This window comes from Malania oleifera, chromosome 2 (assembly GCF_029873635.1).
Source record: "Malania oleifera isolate guangnan ecotype guangnan chromosome 2, ASM2987363v1, whole genome shotgun sequence".
Taxonomy (NCBI): domain Eukaryota; kingdom Viridiplantae; phylum Streptophyta; class Magnoliopsida; order Santalales; family Ximeniaceae; genus Malania; species Malania oleifera.
The window spans coordinates 70088999-70109221 of NC_080418.1; the positions used below are offsets into that span (position 1 = coordinate 70088999).

Consider the following 20223-nt stretch of genomic DNA (forward strand, 5'->3'; position numbering starts at 1 on the left):
ATAAAATAAATGAGAATATTATAATGAGTTTCCCTAATGAGAGTAATGTGATCCCCTAAGGATAAATAAGCCCAGTTCCATCCTTCCAACTTTCTATTCATTGTCTCCACCACTAGATCTGAAAAAGTAGAAAACTTAAAGAATAAGGGTTACCTCCAAGGGGAAGCCAGATAAGAGAAAGGACAATCTAAAATAGTGCAACCCACTGAAAACAGATAAAAACCTCTAGCTCATCTCTCATATTAATACAGCCACCCCACTCTAAACATGTTGATCTTCAATCGTGAAATTTTCCAAAAATTTTAAAGTTAAAATCTTTCGGGATTCAACAGCAGTATCTTCGAGAAAAACAATGATATACATGATAACCACATCCCTAAGCATGACTAATCAAGTCAATCAACACATCTAGCATAAATAAAGGAGTGAGAGGTTCCCTTTTCTCAACCCTAAGATGTTTTAAACCACCCTTCAGGTTGACCATTCACCATGACCAACATATTCATAGTAGCTGTTTACCTTCAATCCATTTCCTCCCGAACAACTCCAGAACCCTTCTTTGCCATCACAAGGTCCACAAAGCCCCAATTCACCATATCATAGGCTTTTTCAAAATCCAACTTAAGTACAACTCCCCTCCCTACCCTTTTCCCGATATCCATTGGCAACCAAAATTGCATCTAAAATTTGTCTGTACTTAATAAAGAGCAGTCCCCTCCTCCCAAAAAACATAATAAAAAATTTCTTATATCTTCATAAACAAAACCTTGGCCAAGATTTTGTAAAGATTAGTGACTGAACTAATCGATCAAAAGTCTCTCACCCTCCTAGAACACCCCTTAGGAGAAAGAAAAATAAAAGTAGAGTTCACATTTTTCTTCACCACCTTGTTCTGATGAAATTCGTGAAGAAAAAACTCCATAACATCCCCCTTAATCATCTACCAACATATTAGATAGACTTTCGAAGGTTTGCATGAAAAGAATTACTGCTTTCTGTAGCATCCCAACATCACAATGCACACCATACTTCTAAGAACGTTGTGCCATAAAGAGACAACCTTCAAAGGGACCTCCATAACCATTTCCCAACCAAAGAAATGATTTTAGACACCACATTAACAAGGCCAAACCACTTCAGACCTCGTTCTTCTAACCATATCCAAGCCAATAAAATGATTCATCTTCTATCATAAGCATGGCTTTACATAATGGTAACAACCTGCATAACAGAAATGGTCAGGGTGTAAAGGTTGTGGCCATTGCAAATGTTACATTCATGGTTTTAAATAAAGGCCAAGACCGTTACGTAACGCCGTTACGTAAAGGTTTTTTGGGTTACCGATACCGTTACACACCGCAAAATCAGTGGGAATAAAAATCACAGCCGTAGCGGTCGTTACGGACCGCGACCGTTACGTAAAGGCCGCTACGTAACCGCTTCAGGACTGTTACACCAAAAAAATATTTTATTTGTTACTTTTTCTTCTCATTTTTTCTCTCTTTTATATATCATTCTCAATATACCAAGTGGCAAGAGGGGGAAAAGATTATAATGAGGATGACAATGATACAAAATTTACTATTTCTTTAAATACTCACAATAGATGCATTAATTAACAATTTCAAAATACTTACTTGTTAGAAATTTTTTTTTTTAATAATATTAGTAATGTGATATTTATGTTCTTTATTTTTCAACTTCAACCTTCTTTCTTTTCTAGCTATTTTATATTTATATTATTCGTATGTCTGATGTGTCTAATAGATTAATGGAGTGTATAATGTATTTTATTTTATTAATTCATTTAGCACACATAAGAATTTATCACAGATAAGAACAATGAGAAGGATAAATACGCGCGCACACGTAATTTTCTATCAATGATGGTTTAAAACAAATGTAAACTTGTTGCCCTTACTAAATAACTTAGTTACTCGAACTAAAGGTCCAAAATACACTAAAACCCTTTCTAAGAATGGCTAAAAGCTTAAAACATGCAAGTACGCTAATATGCACAAGGTTGTGTGTGCTTCAAAAAAATTCACAGCCATTACACCCGTTTCCCGTTATGTAACATCCGCTACTCCTGCTTCCCGTTACACCCGTTACCATTACGTTACGCTACCCGCTACCGCGATTTAAAACCATGGTTACATTACAGGTTAACGGACACTCTCTCTGTGAATTCATTTTTGCATTAGCAAACTTGCTAAATACGTCCTATATACTAATGCTTTAAATAATTTTTTAGTAAATTTTAATTAATTTAAATATAACATATACTACAGGTACATGTTGTCATCTTTGTTGCATTAGTTGCCACTGTAGAGAAGCATGGATTTGCTACTTTTTGCTAGTTTAATGAGTATAACTTTAATTTTTAAACAAACAAATCATAAATATAAAGAAGTAAAAATATAGAAATATAAATAAATATAAAAAATAGAATGCCATCTTTTTGTGCCTTTTTAGTATTTGATGGAATTTCTATTATCCAACAAATAAAGTATAGAATGTTCATATGTTAAACAAAACAAAAATACATTCTATGTATTTTTGTCACCAAATTAGATGCAAGCATGGTCTTAAATTTCCACGAAATTGTCGAAATTTCCGGTTTCCATCACCCTCAAAATCGAAATGGCAATCAATTTCTGTCTGACATAATTTCAGTCGAAATCTCAACGAATCATTCGAAATTTATTGAAGTCTCAAAACTTAAGCGAAACTTGTTGAAATTTTAACTATACAATGAAATTTTCTTAGAATTCAAATGAGAGATTTAGGAGTGAAGTGAAATTTCTCTCTTGATTTATTTTATTTATTTTTATCAAAACAAAAGATTATTACAAGTGCTTTTGAAATTATATGAAAAAATAAACTTACAACAACAATTTATTTAACCATTCATGTCTAATATCATTATTTGTAAAATAAATAATATTTCAATGATTTATGAATTTCATTTGTATTAGCTGAATATGTTTAATGTACATTATCTTACAAATATGTTTTATACACATACCATATTACAACTTTTCCACCTCATACACAACATAGATGAATTTAACTTGTAATATATTAGTCCTAAAACTTACATTATCATGTTTGTTAACCATTTCTAAAGATTCACAAAGAATTCCATACTTTACTACCGATTTCCGTTATTTTTTCAAATTGAAATTGACATTGAAATTGAAATTTCTATCGAAATTTTCGTACTTTTGGAGCTTCGGAATTTGAGTCCAAATCGAAATTTAAGACCTTGGGTGTAAGAAAAACAAATAAAATAAAATAAAGAAAAAATTACAATATGAACATATGTAATTTAACGAGAGAAAAAGTTAAGTTAATTTGAATTCTAGTGATTAAAAAAATGCACATTAAATGTCAAGAAAAATAAACCCAAAAATGAATTTTTTTTATGAAAAATAATTACTAACTAAAATAAACCAACTTCAAATTGAATTTCTAAGCTTCAATAAAGGGAAAGATCACGAAAATGCAAAAAAATGACTCAAAAACCTATTTTAGTCATTCACAGCCACTTAGACACTAACAATCCGTAACAGCCATTATGGTCGTGAATCAAAGGACCTCCAAGATATCGACTTGTAACAATCTCGAAAGCCATCATAGTGGCCATTACATACCTATTTTTTTAAGCATAAGCCTCTGTAGGAAAGCTCTACAATCATAAGAACTTAAAAAAGAAGAGAAAATAAATCGGAATTTAAGAGAGAGTTACACTAATGAGAGTAAGGTGAGACCCCTATAAGATCAATAAGTGCTCTTCCATCCCTCCAACTTTCTGCCCACTCTCTCCACCACCAAATTCAAAAAAGTGGAAGATCCAGCATTGTCTCCAAGGGGAAGACCCAAATTTAAAATTTAAAAAAAAAAATTATAAAATATAAAAACTTAACTCAATCCCTTCCCACATTAATACCAGTCATCCCACACTTATACGTGTCAATCTTCAATCCTAAAATTTTCTCAAAAATTCGAAGGTTAAAATCCTTCACAGTTTCAGAGCACTATCTTCAAGAAAAAGAATGGTATAATCCAAAAACAAGGCAAGCCACAACAACTACCTCCATACCAACCCTAAGGCCATAAATCACAGCTAGGCCTCAAACACGACTAATCCATCCACTAAGCGCATCAACCATTAATGTAAATAAAAAAGGAGAGAGGAGTTCCCCTTGTCTCAACCCCAGAGAAGCCTTAAGCCACTCCCTAGGTTGACCATTCCCCACAATCTACACATTCACAATAGTAGGTAAACATTTAATGCATTTCCTCAAAACAGCTCTAAATCCCTTCTTCACCATCACCAAGTCCAAAAAGCCCCCAAGTCACCATGTCATAGGCTTTTTCAAAATCCAATTGAAGTAGAACTCCCCTCCCTCCCCTCCCCTTGACATCCATTGGCAACCAAAATTGCAGGTAAAACCTGTCTAACCTTAATGAAGGCAGATTGCTATGTGCCCCCTAAAAACCTCCAGCAGCCTCTTAGACAAAACCTTAGCCAAGATTTGTAAAGATTAGTAACCAAACTAATAGGTCAAAATCACACACCCAACACTCCTTAGAAACAAGAGCAATAAAAGTTGAGTTTGCACTTTTCTGCACCACCCCATTCTGATGAAACTCATGAAAGAAAACTCCATACATCCTCCTTAAACATCTTCCAACTATCCTCAAAGAAATTTATTTTGAAACCAAGCAATAAAAGTTGAGTTTGCACCTTTCTGTACCACCTATCCAATGAAACTCAAGAAAGAAAACCCCACAACATCCTCCTTAAGCATCTTCCAACTATCCTGGAAAGAAAGCTATTGTAAAAGCAAGCAACAAAAGTTGAGTTTCCACCTTTCTATACCACACCATTCAGATGAAATTCATGAAAGAAAACTCCATAACATCCTCCTTAAACATCTTAGTATCCTGAAAAAATAGCAATGAAATTAGGGTTGCACTTTTCTATGCCCCCCAAAGCCCCCTAACCTCCTCAATGTTGAACAGTATCTCTAACTAGACAGCCAGGTCCCCACCAAATGGAGTACGTTCCAACATCAACCTCTATTAACAACTCTTAGAGTACAACTTCCTAAAAAATGAAAATTTTCCTCCCATATTTTCTTAGATCTCACACTACACTTTCGAGGTCTAACTCCAACTCCTTAATAAGGCTTTTCCTCCTCCTCTTACCCACATTATGGAACAATTTTGAGTTACAGTCCCCTCCACCCATTTTATCCTAGACTTATGTTTGCATACCAGAGTTTAATTCATGATTGCTTTGCAATCAGTTTCTAGGAATAGAGATGTCATAGGGATGTTTTAGTTTGCTTCGCAGTATAGGATACTGCAGAATATAATCAAGATGCCCTTTGTGTGTTTTGTTCAACAGGGCAATCCCAACATAAATTTCAATATGATTACCATAATAACCCTAAATCTGTGTATATATCGGTGAAAATTCCACTTGTGAATTTGTCCCACATTGGAAAACTTGAGTGGATGATGGGTGCTTATATACATGGTTGGGCCCAAGACCCAATAGACTTAAGCTTTTGGGGCAAGTTAGTGCTCACTCATGTGTATCAACCCCACCCATGGACTCCTCCGATGCTAACAAGTGGTATCAGAGCCGATGGTTTGTAACTCTGGGCAAGCGACATCGTAAAATTCAAGGCATGAAGTTAGTTCTCCTAACATGCTAACAATTGGAGGACCAAGTGTGTGACTGAGGGCAATAAGGATCATCTAAGCCTAGAAGATGGATCCGAATATGGTCACGGCATGGGAGGTAGGATTGGTTCGAGGGCACGTGGAATGCAATTCAAGGCACATAAGACGCGATGGAAAGGCCCACTTCAGCAACTATTGGAGAATTGGGCTTGCTCCTATGAGGGAGACGATTTTTGTTTAGGGGGAACAGTTGAGACTCACAATTGAAGGGGAGATTGTTGAGAATTCCACTTGTGAGTTTGTCCCACAATGGAAAAATTGAGTAGATGATGGGTGCTTATATACATTGGTTGGGCCCAAGACCTAATAAGCTTAAGCTTTTGGGTCAAGTTAGTGCTCACTTATGTGTATCAAGCCCACTCATGGACTCCTCCAGTGCTAACATATATGTGATCATGTTTTCATAAAATATATAGATATTTATTTAAATATCATGATGTTGTGCTATTATTATGATTCCATTGGGGATTTCTAGTAAGGTTGAGAGAATTATGAGATACTTCTTGTGGTCTGGAGTCAGGGGTCATAAGGATCATTTAATAAGTTGAGAGGAGGTTTGCAGGTCCAAAATGGAGGGAGGGATGGGTCTTGGAAAGTTGGTTTCCAAAAACACTACTTTCTTAGCTAAATGGTTATGGCATTTGGAAGTTGGTTTCCAAAAACACCGCTCTCTTAGCTAAATGGTTATGGCATTTTTCCCTAGAAGATTCTTCCCTTTGGCATAGATTTATTAGAAGTTTGGGCTAAGTGAGAATGGCTGGGATACTAGTGTTAGTTTATGATGTTCATTGCAGATTTTATCCCTTATTCACTCCTCACACTAAATTTGAAGCGGTGAAGGATTCTCAGATTTGTTTTTGGAAAGACCTGTGGCTGGGGAATGATATCTTATCCACATCTTCACCTTGTCTCTTCCGATTGAGCTCAGGGCAGCATAGTGTTATTTCCTTCTTTACGGTTGATTCAGTTAGCCTTTGGTCTCTTGGACCTTTCATTTCAAGAGATCCCTTTACGATGGAGAGCTGGTGGAGTTATCTTCCTTGTTGTGTTTATTGAATAATTGTCATCTTTATTCAGCTAGGGTGTTCGGTCTTGATCTTTGGATCATTGAGGGTATATTCTTGCAAACCATTCTTCAAGTTCTAGACCCGTTCCAATTCTTTTTTCCCTCAATATTCATTTATTTGGAAGATCAAAATACCCCAAAAATTAAGCTTTTTTTTTGTTACTTGTGCTTAATAAAATCAATACCAATAACTTGTTGCAAATAAGGAGACCTTTCAAGGCTCTATCTCCAAATGTTGGTGTGCTTTGCTATAAGAATTCTAAGGCAGCATCTCATCTTTTTTGGGCTGTGATTTCGCTTGGAGGATTTGGAATAAGTTATTTAGTGTTTAGGAGAAAATTGGGTTTTTCATGTATTGGTAGAGGAACTGTTGGCTACTTCATTTGATGGCTTTGGAAGGAGGACGGATAGGGCTGTGTTATGGAAATGTGGTACTTTTGCAGTGTTGTGGGGGTTATTGTTGGAGCATAATGCATGGACCTTTCGGGAAAAAATTGTGTTCGTGTTCGCAGCCAGTTTGGGAAAAAATTCACTACTTGGCCTCTTTGTGGTGCATTGGGTTTGGGTTTTTTAAGGGAGTTGGCTTTCTAGAAGTTTAGCAACATTGGAGGAATCTTTTGACTTGATTTTTCCTTTTCTTTCCTTGTTTTTTAAGTTATTTCTTCTGGTTGTTCCACAACTTTTTTGGGAGACGTCTTATTCATTTATTCTCCTTTTGTAAATTCTTCTCCTATTAATGAAATGTTCTTCTTTTTCTATCAAACACACACACACACACACACACACACACACATATATGTATATATATTAACAGTATCATAAGATATCAACTTATCAAAAAGATATTAAATAACATTGTCATCAATTATGTTTTCATATTTTAACATTATCATATTATATTGTTATAACATAATATAATATTGCTCTATATTTTATAACAATTTATTATTGTAAATATCTTACTAGTGCATGATAATAATGTATTACAAGGTAAAGTACATTAATATATCATATTATGAATATAATAGCATAAAATGTACAGATAATCATTAAATAATTTAATATTACATTATATATCATAATAATACTTTTATTTTTATAATTTCTGTTGTTTATTTTACAGTAGTTTACTGTTATAAATATCATAATTGTTGCAGCCAAATATCGAACGTCCTTCACAATCCCTGATCATGACCACCTGAAAAGAGATAAATAAGCAAGGCTTGCAGGACCCGGGGTGTACTCTGGGGGATCTCTCTGATGCCTAAGGGATTGACTTGAGAAGTTTTATGCAATAGTAAATTTGGCTTAGAATGAGATACCTTTGCCTCTCCTCTGAATCCCTATTTATAGTGATGGAGTTTGACCCTGAGGAGATTCGTCATTATGGTGTCTGGCGTGGATCACTCCGGCCATTATAGGGTGGGCGTCAATTGCTCTCGTCGGGCGGTTGACTTGGGTTGTAACGACCCACATTAATGTTGGGTTCTCTCTTGACTTATGGTAGGTGATATATTTTGGGTATATATCAGTTCCCCCCCCCCCCTAGTTTCAAATTTTTGGAGCTGGTCTCATAAAGTTCGAAATTGTTCCTGTTGGGCTATTGTGTTTGATCCGGGTCCTGATCCAAAATAATGTTGTGTGGCTTTTTTTTAATAGGAGATTTCTTGCTCGACCCGAGATATTTGTTTTTTTTACACCATGTTCAGTTGCTTCTTTATCTACGGCTTGCCGAGCCGGGTTTGGGGTGTGCTCAGCTTACCCGAGCCAATCCTGCTGCGCTTCTGGCTTTGCCGAGCCAAACTCAAGGGGGTGTCGGCTGGTCCAAGCCGATGTGGAGGCTTGCTCGGCTTAACCGAGCTAATCTTGGGATGCTTCTAGCTTTGCCGAGCCGAACTCGAGGGGCGTCGGCTGGTCCAAGCCGATGTGGAGGCTTGCTCGGCTTAACTGAGCTGATCTTGTGATGCTTCTGGCTTCGCCGAGCTGAACGAGGGCCGTCTGCTGGTCCGAGCTGACGAGGAGGCTTGCTCGGCTTTGCCGAGCCGATTAGCTGCGTTCCTAGCTTTGCCGAGCCGAACTCGATGGGGCATCTGTGCCGAACAGCTCTTCGTGAGGCATTTGCGACGAGCAGCTATTTGTGAAGCACTTTGTGCCGAGCAGGTATACATGAGGCAATTGTGCCAAGCCACTTCTCGTGAGGCATTTTGTGCTGAGCAGCTCTTCCTGGGGCATTTGTGCCGAGCAGCTCTTCGTGGGGCATTTGTACCGAGCAGCTTTTTTTGTCTTCAGGCCTCATAAGCATTGCTCATCGGTTGGGTCATTCTCTATTGCCTAATGAGTCGTATTCATCTTTTGGGCATTTTTAGGCCTCATGAGCATTGCTCATCAGTTGGGCCGGTCTTCTTTGCCTAATGAGTCGTGCTCATATTTTGGGCATCTTCAGGCCTCATGAGCGTTGCTCATCAGTTGGGGCCGGTCTTTGCTGCCTAATGAGACGTGTTCATCTTTTGGGCATCTTCAGGCCTTATGAGCAATTGACGCCCACAACAACCGCCCGACGAGAGCAATTGACACCCGCCCTATAATGGCCGAAGTGATTCACGCCAAGCACCATAAGGACGAATCTCCTCAGAGTCAAACTCCATCACTATAAATATGGATTCAAAGGAGAAGCAAAGGTAGCTCATTCTAACCCAAATTTACTGTTGCATAAAACCTCTCAAGTCAATCCCTTACTTAGGCATCGGAGAGATCCCCCGGAGTACACCCCGGGTCCTCCAAGCCTTGCTTATTGATCTCTTTTCAGGTGGTCGTGATCAAGGATCGTGAAGGTCGTTCGATTTTTGGTTGATCAGGTATCGTGAGGTCGTTCGATTTTTTGCTGCAACAGTTGGCGCCGTCTATAGGAACTTGTTGAGAGGTTTTCTCTTTCAATCCTTGATCATGACTACATCAAATAATTGAAGGTCATTGGCTCGATTGAGATCATCCAAAATGCCGCCGTCCGACACCTAGACATACTCAACGTCGTCCGATCCATCACCAATTGGGACCCTACCCAGCGCAAGCTCTTCATTCGTGGCCTTGGATGGGACACTACCATCAAGAACCTCCGCAATCTCTTCTCCACCTACTGTGACTTCGAAAAATCCGTCACGATCCTTAGCAAGGTCACCGGGAAAAGTAAAGGGTATGGGTATATCACGTTCAAGCACATCAATGGCGCTTTGCTCGCATTGAAGAAGCCAAGTAAGAAAATTGACAAACGAATAACCGGGACCCAACTTGCAATATTGGGAAATTCTAGATCTAATGTGAATCTGACTGTAATTGATGTTTCTATGTGCAAGATTTATGTAGCCAACGTGCCTATTCTCAAGGTATGATTTTTTCTCCATCATACAATAATAATTCTAAAAAAAAAAAAACAAATAGATGTCACAGTTTCAAAGCTTGAAGAGCTCCGCCTTGATGGCTAGTAATAATTAATAGGATGTTCAAGTCATTTAATTGATTGAACAATGACCTATGCACCAAATGCAGAGTGGGGTCATGACAGCTGCACTACCAGTCAAATAAATAAAGCCAAGCTTTGAAATTCAAATGGGTTGGCCGAATGCACCATGCGGTCGGCAATAATGACTCTTGCACATTCATGTGCGCTGAACAATGCTCTCAACAGTGAATTTGAAATTGCAATTCGAAATTTGAGTTGAAATTGCAACGCACACTGAAATTGCACAATTGTAGCAACTGCAATCGGCAAAAACCCAAACGGCAAAACCGAGCTCCTTAGTGACATTCTGTCAAGCACCTGGAGCCCAATCAACTGAACAATCCACACCATAATCAAAACAGACAGTAACAAAATCACCATCGTCAACAGGAGACATCTCGTAGATCTTGATCTCAAACTTCAATCTGCTACCGGCATGAGTCACTTCAAAATCTGCAACCCCATGTCCGAAAAATCCAACTGGGAATAGCCTTCAATCGGAAACAAAGACAGAACAACCATAAAATTGGTGCAACAACCAATCGGACATGAAATCCAATCAGAAAAGAAACTGAAAAATCTGCAAAACTCAAAGCAACAAATGGTCGAACACATGGCGCACACACAACCATCGTACACACAGCTTTAACCCCTACGAAATCAAAACTGTAAATACCTCTCGGATTGAACAACCATCTCGGCATCAAAACCCATCAAAATATAAAACAAAATCAGATTCAACAATTCCATGGTACCCAGGAAATCTAAGATGGAGAAAAGACCATCGGAAGCCAACTTACACTTTATCTCCATCAACAAACTGGAACTGGAACTCAAATGAATCATCTATCCCTCATTGGATGACGCAAAGAGCCTCCAGCACCATCAAACGCTGAATCTTCAATTTTGAAATCAAAAAATACCCGTTTGTTCATACCGATTTGGGGTCTTCGTCACCGACATCAGCCTCAACCTCCTTAGATACGAGGAGCCGATTTCATTGGTTCCGCTTTACCTCCAACATTTGTATCTGCTTCAGAAACATTGGAGAGTCGTCGAGCTTCGCGAAATGCAAGGTTGCAACTGTGATTCTGCGTCGAACACTCATTAACATCACACCAATGCTAGATCATCTCAGATTGAGCCTAACCAAATCTCTCAAGTGCCCAATTTCGTGATGCTCTCAAAACCAAATGAGATCTCGCCTTCTCGCCCGATCCACGCCATTGAACCAAAAGAAGCTAAGACAAAGATCCCTACTCAAACCTCAAAGTCTCTATAAAATTTCTCTACAAAAACAAAGATACCTAACTACACACACAGGAACTCAATTAGCACGAACATCACGCCATTGACGATGCAGTCGGGGGAGCTCCAGGAGCTCGCAATTTTCAGACTGAAAATTTTTTGTTGCTGCCTTTTTCAAAACCCTAGAACAGCAGAGAGAACGAGGAAGGGAAAAACCCTAGGTAGGAGTGGAAAAACGGGATCTTGATCACGACATTAAAGGTCGCGGTAATGAAGTCTCGGGAATTGAACGGATCGATTAGGCAATTTTCCCTTGATTAACCTCAACTATCGAAGCCATGCTCGCAAGAGATGTATTGATTAAAGCAATACATTCTTTGTGAGGTCCACAGACTTGCAAGATTTGCGTCCCATAGTCTACGAAATCAAAATTCAGTGAGTGTGGAATCAGCCCATGGGGAGTGTCCCTCCTAGAGAGGTTCCTTTGATTAAGTTAGTTTGTGAGAACAAAACCATTCTTCTGATGCAAGAATGCTTGTCAAGCCTCCTACCAAATCCAATCTTATTTGACAAGGCAAGTCGTGCATGGTTTGTAGTAAGTCTATTTCAAATCCAATATGATTATCACACTTTAACATCTTCAAAACATGAGGCTGGTATTTCTGTTGGAGAAGACAATGTTGCCACACATTTCAAGGCCCTACGGGAGGAGAGATGCATGGATTTAATGAAGTGTTGAGGCAGTCATCCTTGCCTGATTCTCAAGGTATGGACTTTTCTCCTTCAAACTGGATTCTTTTAGTAAGAACCTAATTTTGTATGTTGATTAAATAATGAATAATGGGAGCAACTTATCCTATCATTTGAAAATCACAGTAAAGTTCTCTATAACAGGTAAATAGCCCAAAAAATGAGCACAACTAATTAGGCAAAGAAAAATCAGCTTAATTGAGGCCTGAAGATAGCCCAAAAGATGAGCAATGCTCATGAGGCCTGAAAATGCCCAAAATATGAGCACGACTCATTAGGCAGTGAAGACCAACCCAAATGATGAGCAACGCTCATAAGGCCTGAAGATACCCAAAATATGAGCACGACTCATTAGGCAACAAAGACCGGCCCAACTGATGAACAACGCTCATGAGGCCTGAAGATGCCCAAAAGATGAGCACGTCTCATAGGCAGCAAAGACCAGCCCAACCGATGAGCAACGCTCATGAGGCCTGAAGATGCCCAAAATATGAGCACGGCTCATTAGACAAAGAAGACCAGCCCAATTGATGAGCAATGCTCATGAGACCTGAAAATGCCCAAAAGATGAGCATGACTCATTAGGCAAAGAAGACTGGCCCAACTTATGAGCAACGCTCATAAGGCCTAAAGGTAGCCCAAAAGATGAGTACGATTCATTAGGCAATAGAGAACGGCCCAACCGATGAGCTCGCTCATGAGGCCTGAAGACAAAAAAGAGTTTCTCGGCACAAATGCCCCACGAAGAGTTCCTCAGCACAAACGCCCCACGAAGAGCTACTTTGCACAAAATGCCTCACGAAAAGCGGCTTTTGGCACAACTGCCTCATGGATACCTGCTCGGCACAAAATGCTTCACGAATAGCTGCTCGGCACAAATGCCTCACAAAGAGCTATTTAGCACAGATGCCCCATTGAGTTCGGCTCAGCAAAGCCAAGAACGTAGCTAATCGGCTCGGCAAAGCTGAGCAAGCCTCCTCATTGGCTTGGACCAGCCGATGGCCCTCGAGTTCGGCTCGACAAAGCCAGAAGCATCACAAGATCAGCTCAGTTAAGCCGAGCAAGCCTCCACATCGGCTCAGACCAGCCGACGCCCCTCGAGTTTGGCTTAGCAAAGCCAGAAGCATCGCAAGATCAACTCAGTTAAGCCTAGCAAACCTTCACATTGGTTCGGACCAGTCGACACCCCCTTGAGTTCGGCTCGGCAAAGCCAGAAGCGCAGCAGGATCGGCTCGGGTAAGCCGAGCACACCCCAAACCCGACTTGGCAAGCCGTAGATAAAGAAGCAATCAAACAGGGTGTAAAAAAAATTATCCCAAGTCAAGTAAGAAATCTCCCATTAAAAAAAAAACCACACAACATTATTTCGGATCGGGACCCGGATCAAACACAACTTGACTCCAAAAAAGCCCAACAAGAATAATTTCGAAATTTATGAGACCAGCTCCAAAAATTCGAAACTAGGGGGGGGGGTGGGGGGGCGGGCAATTGATATACCTAAAATATATCACTTACCATAAGTTAAGAAGGAACTCAGCATTAATGAGGGTCGTTACCACCCAAGTCAACTGCCCGACGAGAGCAATTGACGCCCGCCTTATAATGGCCGGCGTGATCCACGCCAGGCACCATAATGACGAATCTCCTCAGGGTCAAACTCCATCACTATAAACAAGGATTCAGAGGAGAGGCAAAGGTATCTCATTCTAACCCAAATTTACTGTTGCACAAAACCTCTCAAGTCAATCCCTTACTTAGGCATCGGAGAGATTCCCCGGAGTACACCCCGGGTCCTCCAAGCCTTGCTTATTTATCTCTTTTTAGGTGGTCATGATCAAGGATCGTGAAGGTAGTTCGATTTTTGGCTGCAACAATAATAGTGAGTGATAGTACTATACTTTTTGTTCTCAAGGATTAACTATTGGAGACATTTTAGTCCCATAAATTTGGATGACCATGGGATTCTAACATTACCATAGTAGAGAATGAGAATTGGATACTCTGTTTTCTGAAAATCTTTCATTCCTATGTAATTAATTACTACCACCATGTCAGATAAAGTGTAAAACCAAATGTGGGAATGAGATACTATGGGCATCATGTCCCAATACCCCCTCTCCCCCCCCCCCCCCCCCCAAAACAAAACAGCCAGGGGGAAAAAAAAACAGATTCTCTGATTTAACTTTTTGCATTTAGCTGGTTTTACACCCAAAAGGAATTGTCATCCAGCTCAAAGGTAATGGAGTGAGGGAGTGCCATATGCAGCATCAATTGATTGATAAGGCATTGCTATCGTGATAGATTTGACTAAAAAGGGTAGACTCGAGACAGTAGATTAGTGCTCCTACAAAACAAGATTTTAACACTGTCCAATAACAGTTGGCAAGCAGCTTATTGCAGCAAGAATAAGAAGAAAACTGAGACATTTACCATTTTTTCCTGTGACAGGAAAAACCCCAATGCACCAATAAAGTTATCAGCTATGTATTTTGGAGTATTGAGAGAGAAGAAAACCTGAGATTGAGTCCCTACCATCGTTTTAAAAAAAGCCGTTACAGTCACGTAATCCGCTGTTAGTGTTACACGGTGGCATCAGTGTCTTCTGAAATAGATGATACTTACAGGCGTCCTAACTCGGATCTATAACACCTGATATGGTCTGCTATGTTTTTGTAATGGACGTTATGGTCCACTACAGGCCGTTACTGTCCACTACAGGCTGTTATGCCTTCAGCTGGTTGTGGATTGATTGAACACTTCTTTACAATAATTTTGTACTTTTTTAAAAATACTTCAAGTTTTTAAAACTTGAAACATATTTATAAACTATATTTTTCATATTTACTGTCAAATACTCAAGAAGATAACTCCAATTAATTGAAGATAAATAAACTGTCTATTTTATAGGAGAGCAAATATTATATTTTAGAAATTTTTTCTTCAAGTTAGAAATTATGTTTCTAACATACATATTACATTTACATCCTTCAATTGCTGAAAAAAAAAAAATCAGATTACAAGTTAAATTTAAAGCTAAGAAATTTTTTGTTTTTGCCCCATGCTGCTTATTCTTTGATTAGATGTTTATGCTTTTAAGTGATTATTCAATGAAGTATGAAATATAAATATGTTCCATTATTTTACGATTTCTTAGTTTAGATTTGATTTATACTCAATAAAATAGTGAATAGTAACAGCTAAAAGGATTTCCTCCCTTTAGTGACCAAAGAACCATAACATCAACATGTTTAGCATGTCACGTGACTTGATTTAAAATATTCGCAATAATCATCTACGGCATCATTATGCAAGATTTGAGAGTCCAAAAATGTGAATCCATAAGTTTTAACAAGTTTTCTAATCTCATAAATGAATTCATGAATGCGGCATCTGTTACGCATTACATGACATCAGAAACGAACACAACAGCAACCCCTACACCAGGAAAGTTACCTGGACTGCCACCATTTTTTAAAACTATGGTCCCTAGACTCCCTACCAATCCACAAACCGCAATGCAGCACAAAATCTATCGAAGACAAATGTAATATCCCTGCGATTAGCTTCCTTGAGTAAGATAGAAGTGGACACAGCCAAAATGCATGTCATGAGCAACTTAGGCCGCTCATCCAGTGGCACAAGTTGATGTGATTCAGCACATCCTAGATAGAAGACCAGAAAGAAAGAATTGAGACAGTCGAGGTTACAAGACAATAACTAAGTAGTACATTGCCACATAAACTCTTAATTAGATACAAATTCACAGCCTCACCAAAAATTTGAAGCAATAAATAATCTAGATTGCATTAATGTTGATAGTACAGGGTTTAGTTTGTCACACAGATAATAGTTTAGGGACCATTTAGTAATAAACTCTGACGTTTCAAATGTAAAAATGTAGCTTTCTCAATTTAGAGATGGATAATAAAGAGTTCAGGCTCCATGGTACAGGTTACTTATAATCTTCATTCTTCAAAGGAAAATCCTGGTAACCACAACTTAGCAGTAAATCTTATTAGAGTATCATCATAATCATTAATCATCATTTTCACATATCCATTTGTATCACAGTAAACAGTTATAGTTTGTGTGGGCTGGTGAGTGAGTGCAATTCCCAGGCAAGTCCTGGCATCATCCTTTAAACAGGCTTGCAGGGGACCAATGGCTGTAGAGAGCAACGATCAATGGCTGTATATACTTGTGGAATGATTGTATGAGAAAGGTGAGCACTACACCAAAATAAGAAGCATATTGTACTTGTTAAAGATTTGAATGGCCTGGCAGCTTTTTTATAAGAATATACCACTCCCCCACCCCCAGCAATAAAAATGCAATCTGTCATAAAAAGGGTAGGATTACAAGAACAAAGAAATGCTTCAGAGTGTTACCTTCAAGCGCCTGAACATTGCAGCAGAATTGTTCCAAGTGCCATCAACCAAAATAAAGTGTAGGGTTTTATCTCCATTTGTCTGTGCAGTAGAATCAACATTAAAATTACCACCTTTCTGAACTGAAAGAAGAAATAAGCAATAAGAAAGTAAGAAACCTGGATCTACATTAACAAAGAAATGGAACCCAATAACAAACATTCTCTTATTATACTATACAAAATAAAACCTATTCTCCTAGCTAGGGACATTTGTTGGGTTCTCACTTACTACCACAATTTTCTGTAGCTTAAGAATACTGGACTACAGGTCATTTCCTAGAAACTGAAAAAGCAATTAAAGCAATTGAACGTTTATTTGAGGGGAAAAAAACTTTTTTCTTAGAGAATAGATAAATTACTATAAAAGGAAGATGAAAGATGGGTCCTATTCCGCTCCATGGGTCAACCAGGCTGGGTTGAGTAGGCAATTACGTTCCACCTGGATGGGAGTGAACCAAACAAATTTGAATTGAATTGCACCAGTCTCTACTGGCGGTTAATACTCATCTTTGTACTCCCCCTTGTGCCATTCACCAACTCAAAGTCAAAAATGTCTGAAAGAACCTGCTACTCCACTACTGAGAAGGAGCAAAATACAGAAAGAGATGGAGCAGCTACTCTAGAAATAAAAGAAGAGGGATTAGTTGCCAGCCCCGAGTGCCTTTGATCCTTGCATTCAATAGACATCTGGGAAGGGTGGTGCACAAAGAATCTATACCGTATATAGAAGAATAAATAGTGTAAACCATTTTATGGGAAAACATCCTTATCTTTCAAAAGAAAGACTAAAAACTCTTAAATAGTGTAATTGTAAATCAATTTGTTGACATAAGCATCCCTATTTTTAAAAGTAAATTTCTATAAAACCAAAATGTTTAAGTAAATTTTTATACTATATATAGAAGGGGAGCCTAGGCACAATGGTAAAGTTGTTATAGTGTGACCTAGAGATCACGTGTTCGAGGCGTAGAAACAGCCTCTTGCAAAAATGCAAGGTAAGGCTGGGTACTATAGACCCATCATGGTCCACCCCTTCCTAGGACCTCGCATATGTGGGAGCTTTCTGCACCAGGCTGTCTTTTTATGTATAAGTATGGATAGCGTATATCATCTTATTGACAAAAATATTCTTTTCTATTGAAAGTAAGACCAAAAAAAATTCCATAATATAGATAAAACGTGAACCAAAGTAAGATGAAATTACGTTTGAAATGTCAAAAAATTAATGTTTGAACTTAAAGAAAAAAAAACTTACATTTGGTTAAAAATAAATAAAATAAGCTAACATTATATATAGATATCTATAGCCGACCCCACTTAGTGGGACTAAGGCTTGGTTTTGTTGTTGTATTATATATAGATATCTACATCTATATCTATACTATAATAAATTAATGAAAGTATGAATAAAGTAAAACATTTGTAGCAAAATTACCCTATATTTTAAAAACAATACAAAAAATTCCTAAAAGAAAATAAATTCATCTAAAATTAGATTAAATATTACATTTATAAAATCTACTTTAGATATGTTAAAGTGTGAACCTTAAAAAGAAACCCTATTTACCCCCAAAAAAAAAAAGGTAGTGTATATACATATCATTTATAAAAGTACAAATGGCATAAAAATAATTTTGGAGACAAAAATATCATTATCATTTTGAAGGAAGACAAGTATTTCTAAAAATAATTAAATCTGTAACATTCAATAAATCTACATTTAAAAATTTTATTTTGAATAGGTAAAGATTTGGACCCAAAAAATCCATTTCATTCAAAAAATAAAATAGAAAAATTCATCTAATGTCTTCTAAAATTATTGTGAAGTTTCTAACATCATTTAGATAAATAATAACATAATTTCTAAAATATAAATTTTAGAAATGAAACTGTAGACCTAGAAGCACCCTCCAAATAATTAAGTTTAAACATTTAAAAATTTTAAAGAACTCTGCAATTGAACATTAAATAAATAAAAATCAACAATAATTAAGATTTTTTTAGATAGCAAATCACGATTTAGACATTGTAATAAAGTTATTAATATTTTTATGGAAAGAAGTCATGTATTGAGATTTTTCAAATATCTTATATTTTTAAAGAATTTTCACATCCATATATTTACATGGTGTTATAATAGTATCTAGCATCAATGTTTGTATTTTATAATTTTTAAACACAATATTAATTTTTATAAATAACTTAGAATATTCACACTTTAATATTTATCAACTAGGCTATGACAATATATTATTAATTCATTTTGAAAATATATCAATTAAGAAGCATAAAAACATTTTACATAATATTATTCACATACACTCACATGCAATGCACGTGACATATTGTCTAGTATTAAATAAAAAGGAAAGATGGTAAGAAAAAATAGAGCCGCCACCTTGTGATCTACAGAAAGAGTCCAAAAAGTCTTGGATGAAGTCTCTGCTATTCCGCTAAGATTCTTTACTGCCCAGAACAGTGTCTTAAGTATGAATTAAAGTAGAAACTTTAAAGCAATCAAATCTCTTCAATAACAACATCAACAAAAAATCAATAGAATCTATTGGAAGATAAAGATAAATCATCATTAGGGGTAGAATTCGTTGCATTCTAATGGGATGCCACGAAGCATTGAACTTTCAAGCCCCAACTTAGTGCATCTGTCAAGACTGAGAAATCATTCCTGGAATGAGTAACTAAAGCAATTGAGTCCATTGTAATTAAATTATGTAAAATTGAGAGGTCAGCCTACATTCTACTGGGATGTGAAGAAGGACAAACTCTTCATGTTCCCCACTGTGTAGCTTGTGTAAGGTTTGGGTAGGTGCCAAGCGCCAACTGATGGATAAGCTTAGGGTCAGATGATCAATATCAAATGGTAAGGCTCATCTAAAGTACGTTTTCATTTTTCCATGCTACATACAGCTGAGAAAGAAATACAGCTTGATGCTGATTTCTACATGTTAGCTTGTTTTTTTTTTTTGGTAATGTTTCCTCATTCAGTCACATTCCATTCTCAGTTAGCAGAACCTGAAAAGCTCAGAAACAACTTTTCATGTCTAATTCTGCAACATAGTGTTTCAACTTCCAAAACTGCACAGCTCATTCTACAGTGTCATCAGTGTTCATGAGAAGGTTTTAGAATCAATCTTTGCCTAATAAGACTGACCACCTCAGATCTGCCGTAAGCTCAGTTGCAACTCAATTGCAGTTTGATCTGTCTCCTGGTTTTATTAGGAGAATATGTCACTTAGAATTCTCATAGATGTTTTATTGCAAATCAGGTCAGCCTGCTTTTCTTTTTCAAATGCTCAATGCATGAAAATTTTTCCCCTTGAATATACAAATAGAGAGAGAGGAGATTCAGTAGGAGGCAAGATTATGATGAAGCTGACCTAAATAAGCTAAGAAATTATTTTATTTATAAAACAGAACTGTCAAAAATAGATCTCACCATACAAACTATGCTAGCTT

At 37.5% G+C, this 20223-nt stretch overlaps 1 protein-coding gene across 11 annotated transcripts in view; it reads right to left on the reverse strand.

The window, feature by feature from the left end:
* The window catches only part of LOC131149389 (uncharacterized), a 76333-nt gene that overhangs the window by 20083 nt on the left and 36027 nt on the right, over nucleotides 1-20223 (reverse strand). For 7 of the 11 annotated variants that reach the window (XM_058099801.1, XM_058099798.1, XM_058099795.1 and 4 more), the window contains 2 exons: nucleotides 19148-19210; nucleotides 16709-16789 (listed from right to left, as the gene is read on the reverse strand). In XM_058099801.1, coding sequence (XP_057955784.1) covers nucleotides 16709-16789; nucleotides 19148-19210 — 144 coding nt within the window. Of the gene's footprint in view, nucleotides 1-15684; nucleotides 15983-16098; nucleotides 16550-16708; nucleotides 16790-19147; nucleotides 19211-20223 lie in introns of those variants that run through there. The other 4 variants (XM_058099800.1, XM_058099797.1, XM_058099803.1 and 1 more) reach the window with 3 other exon arrangements.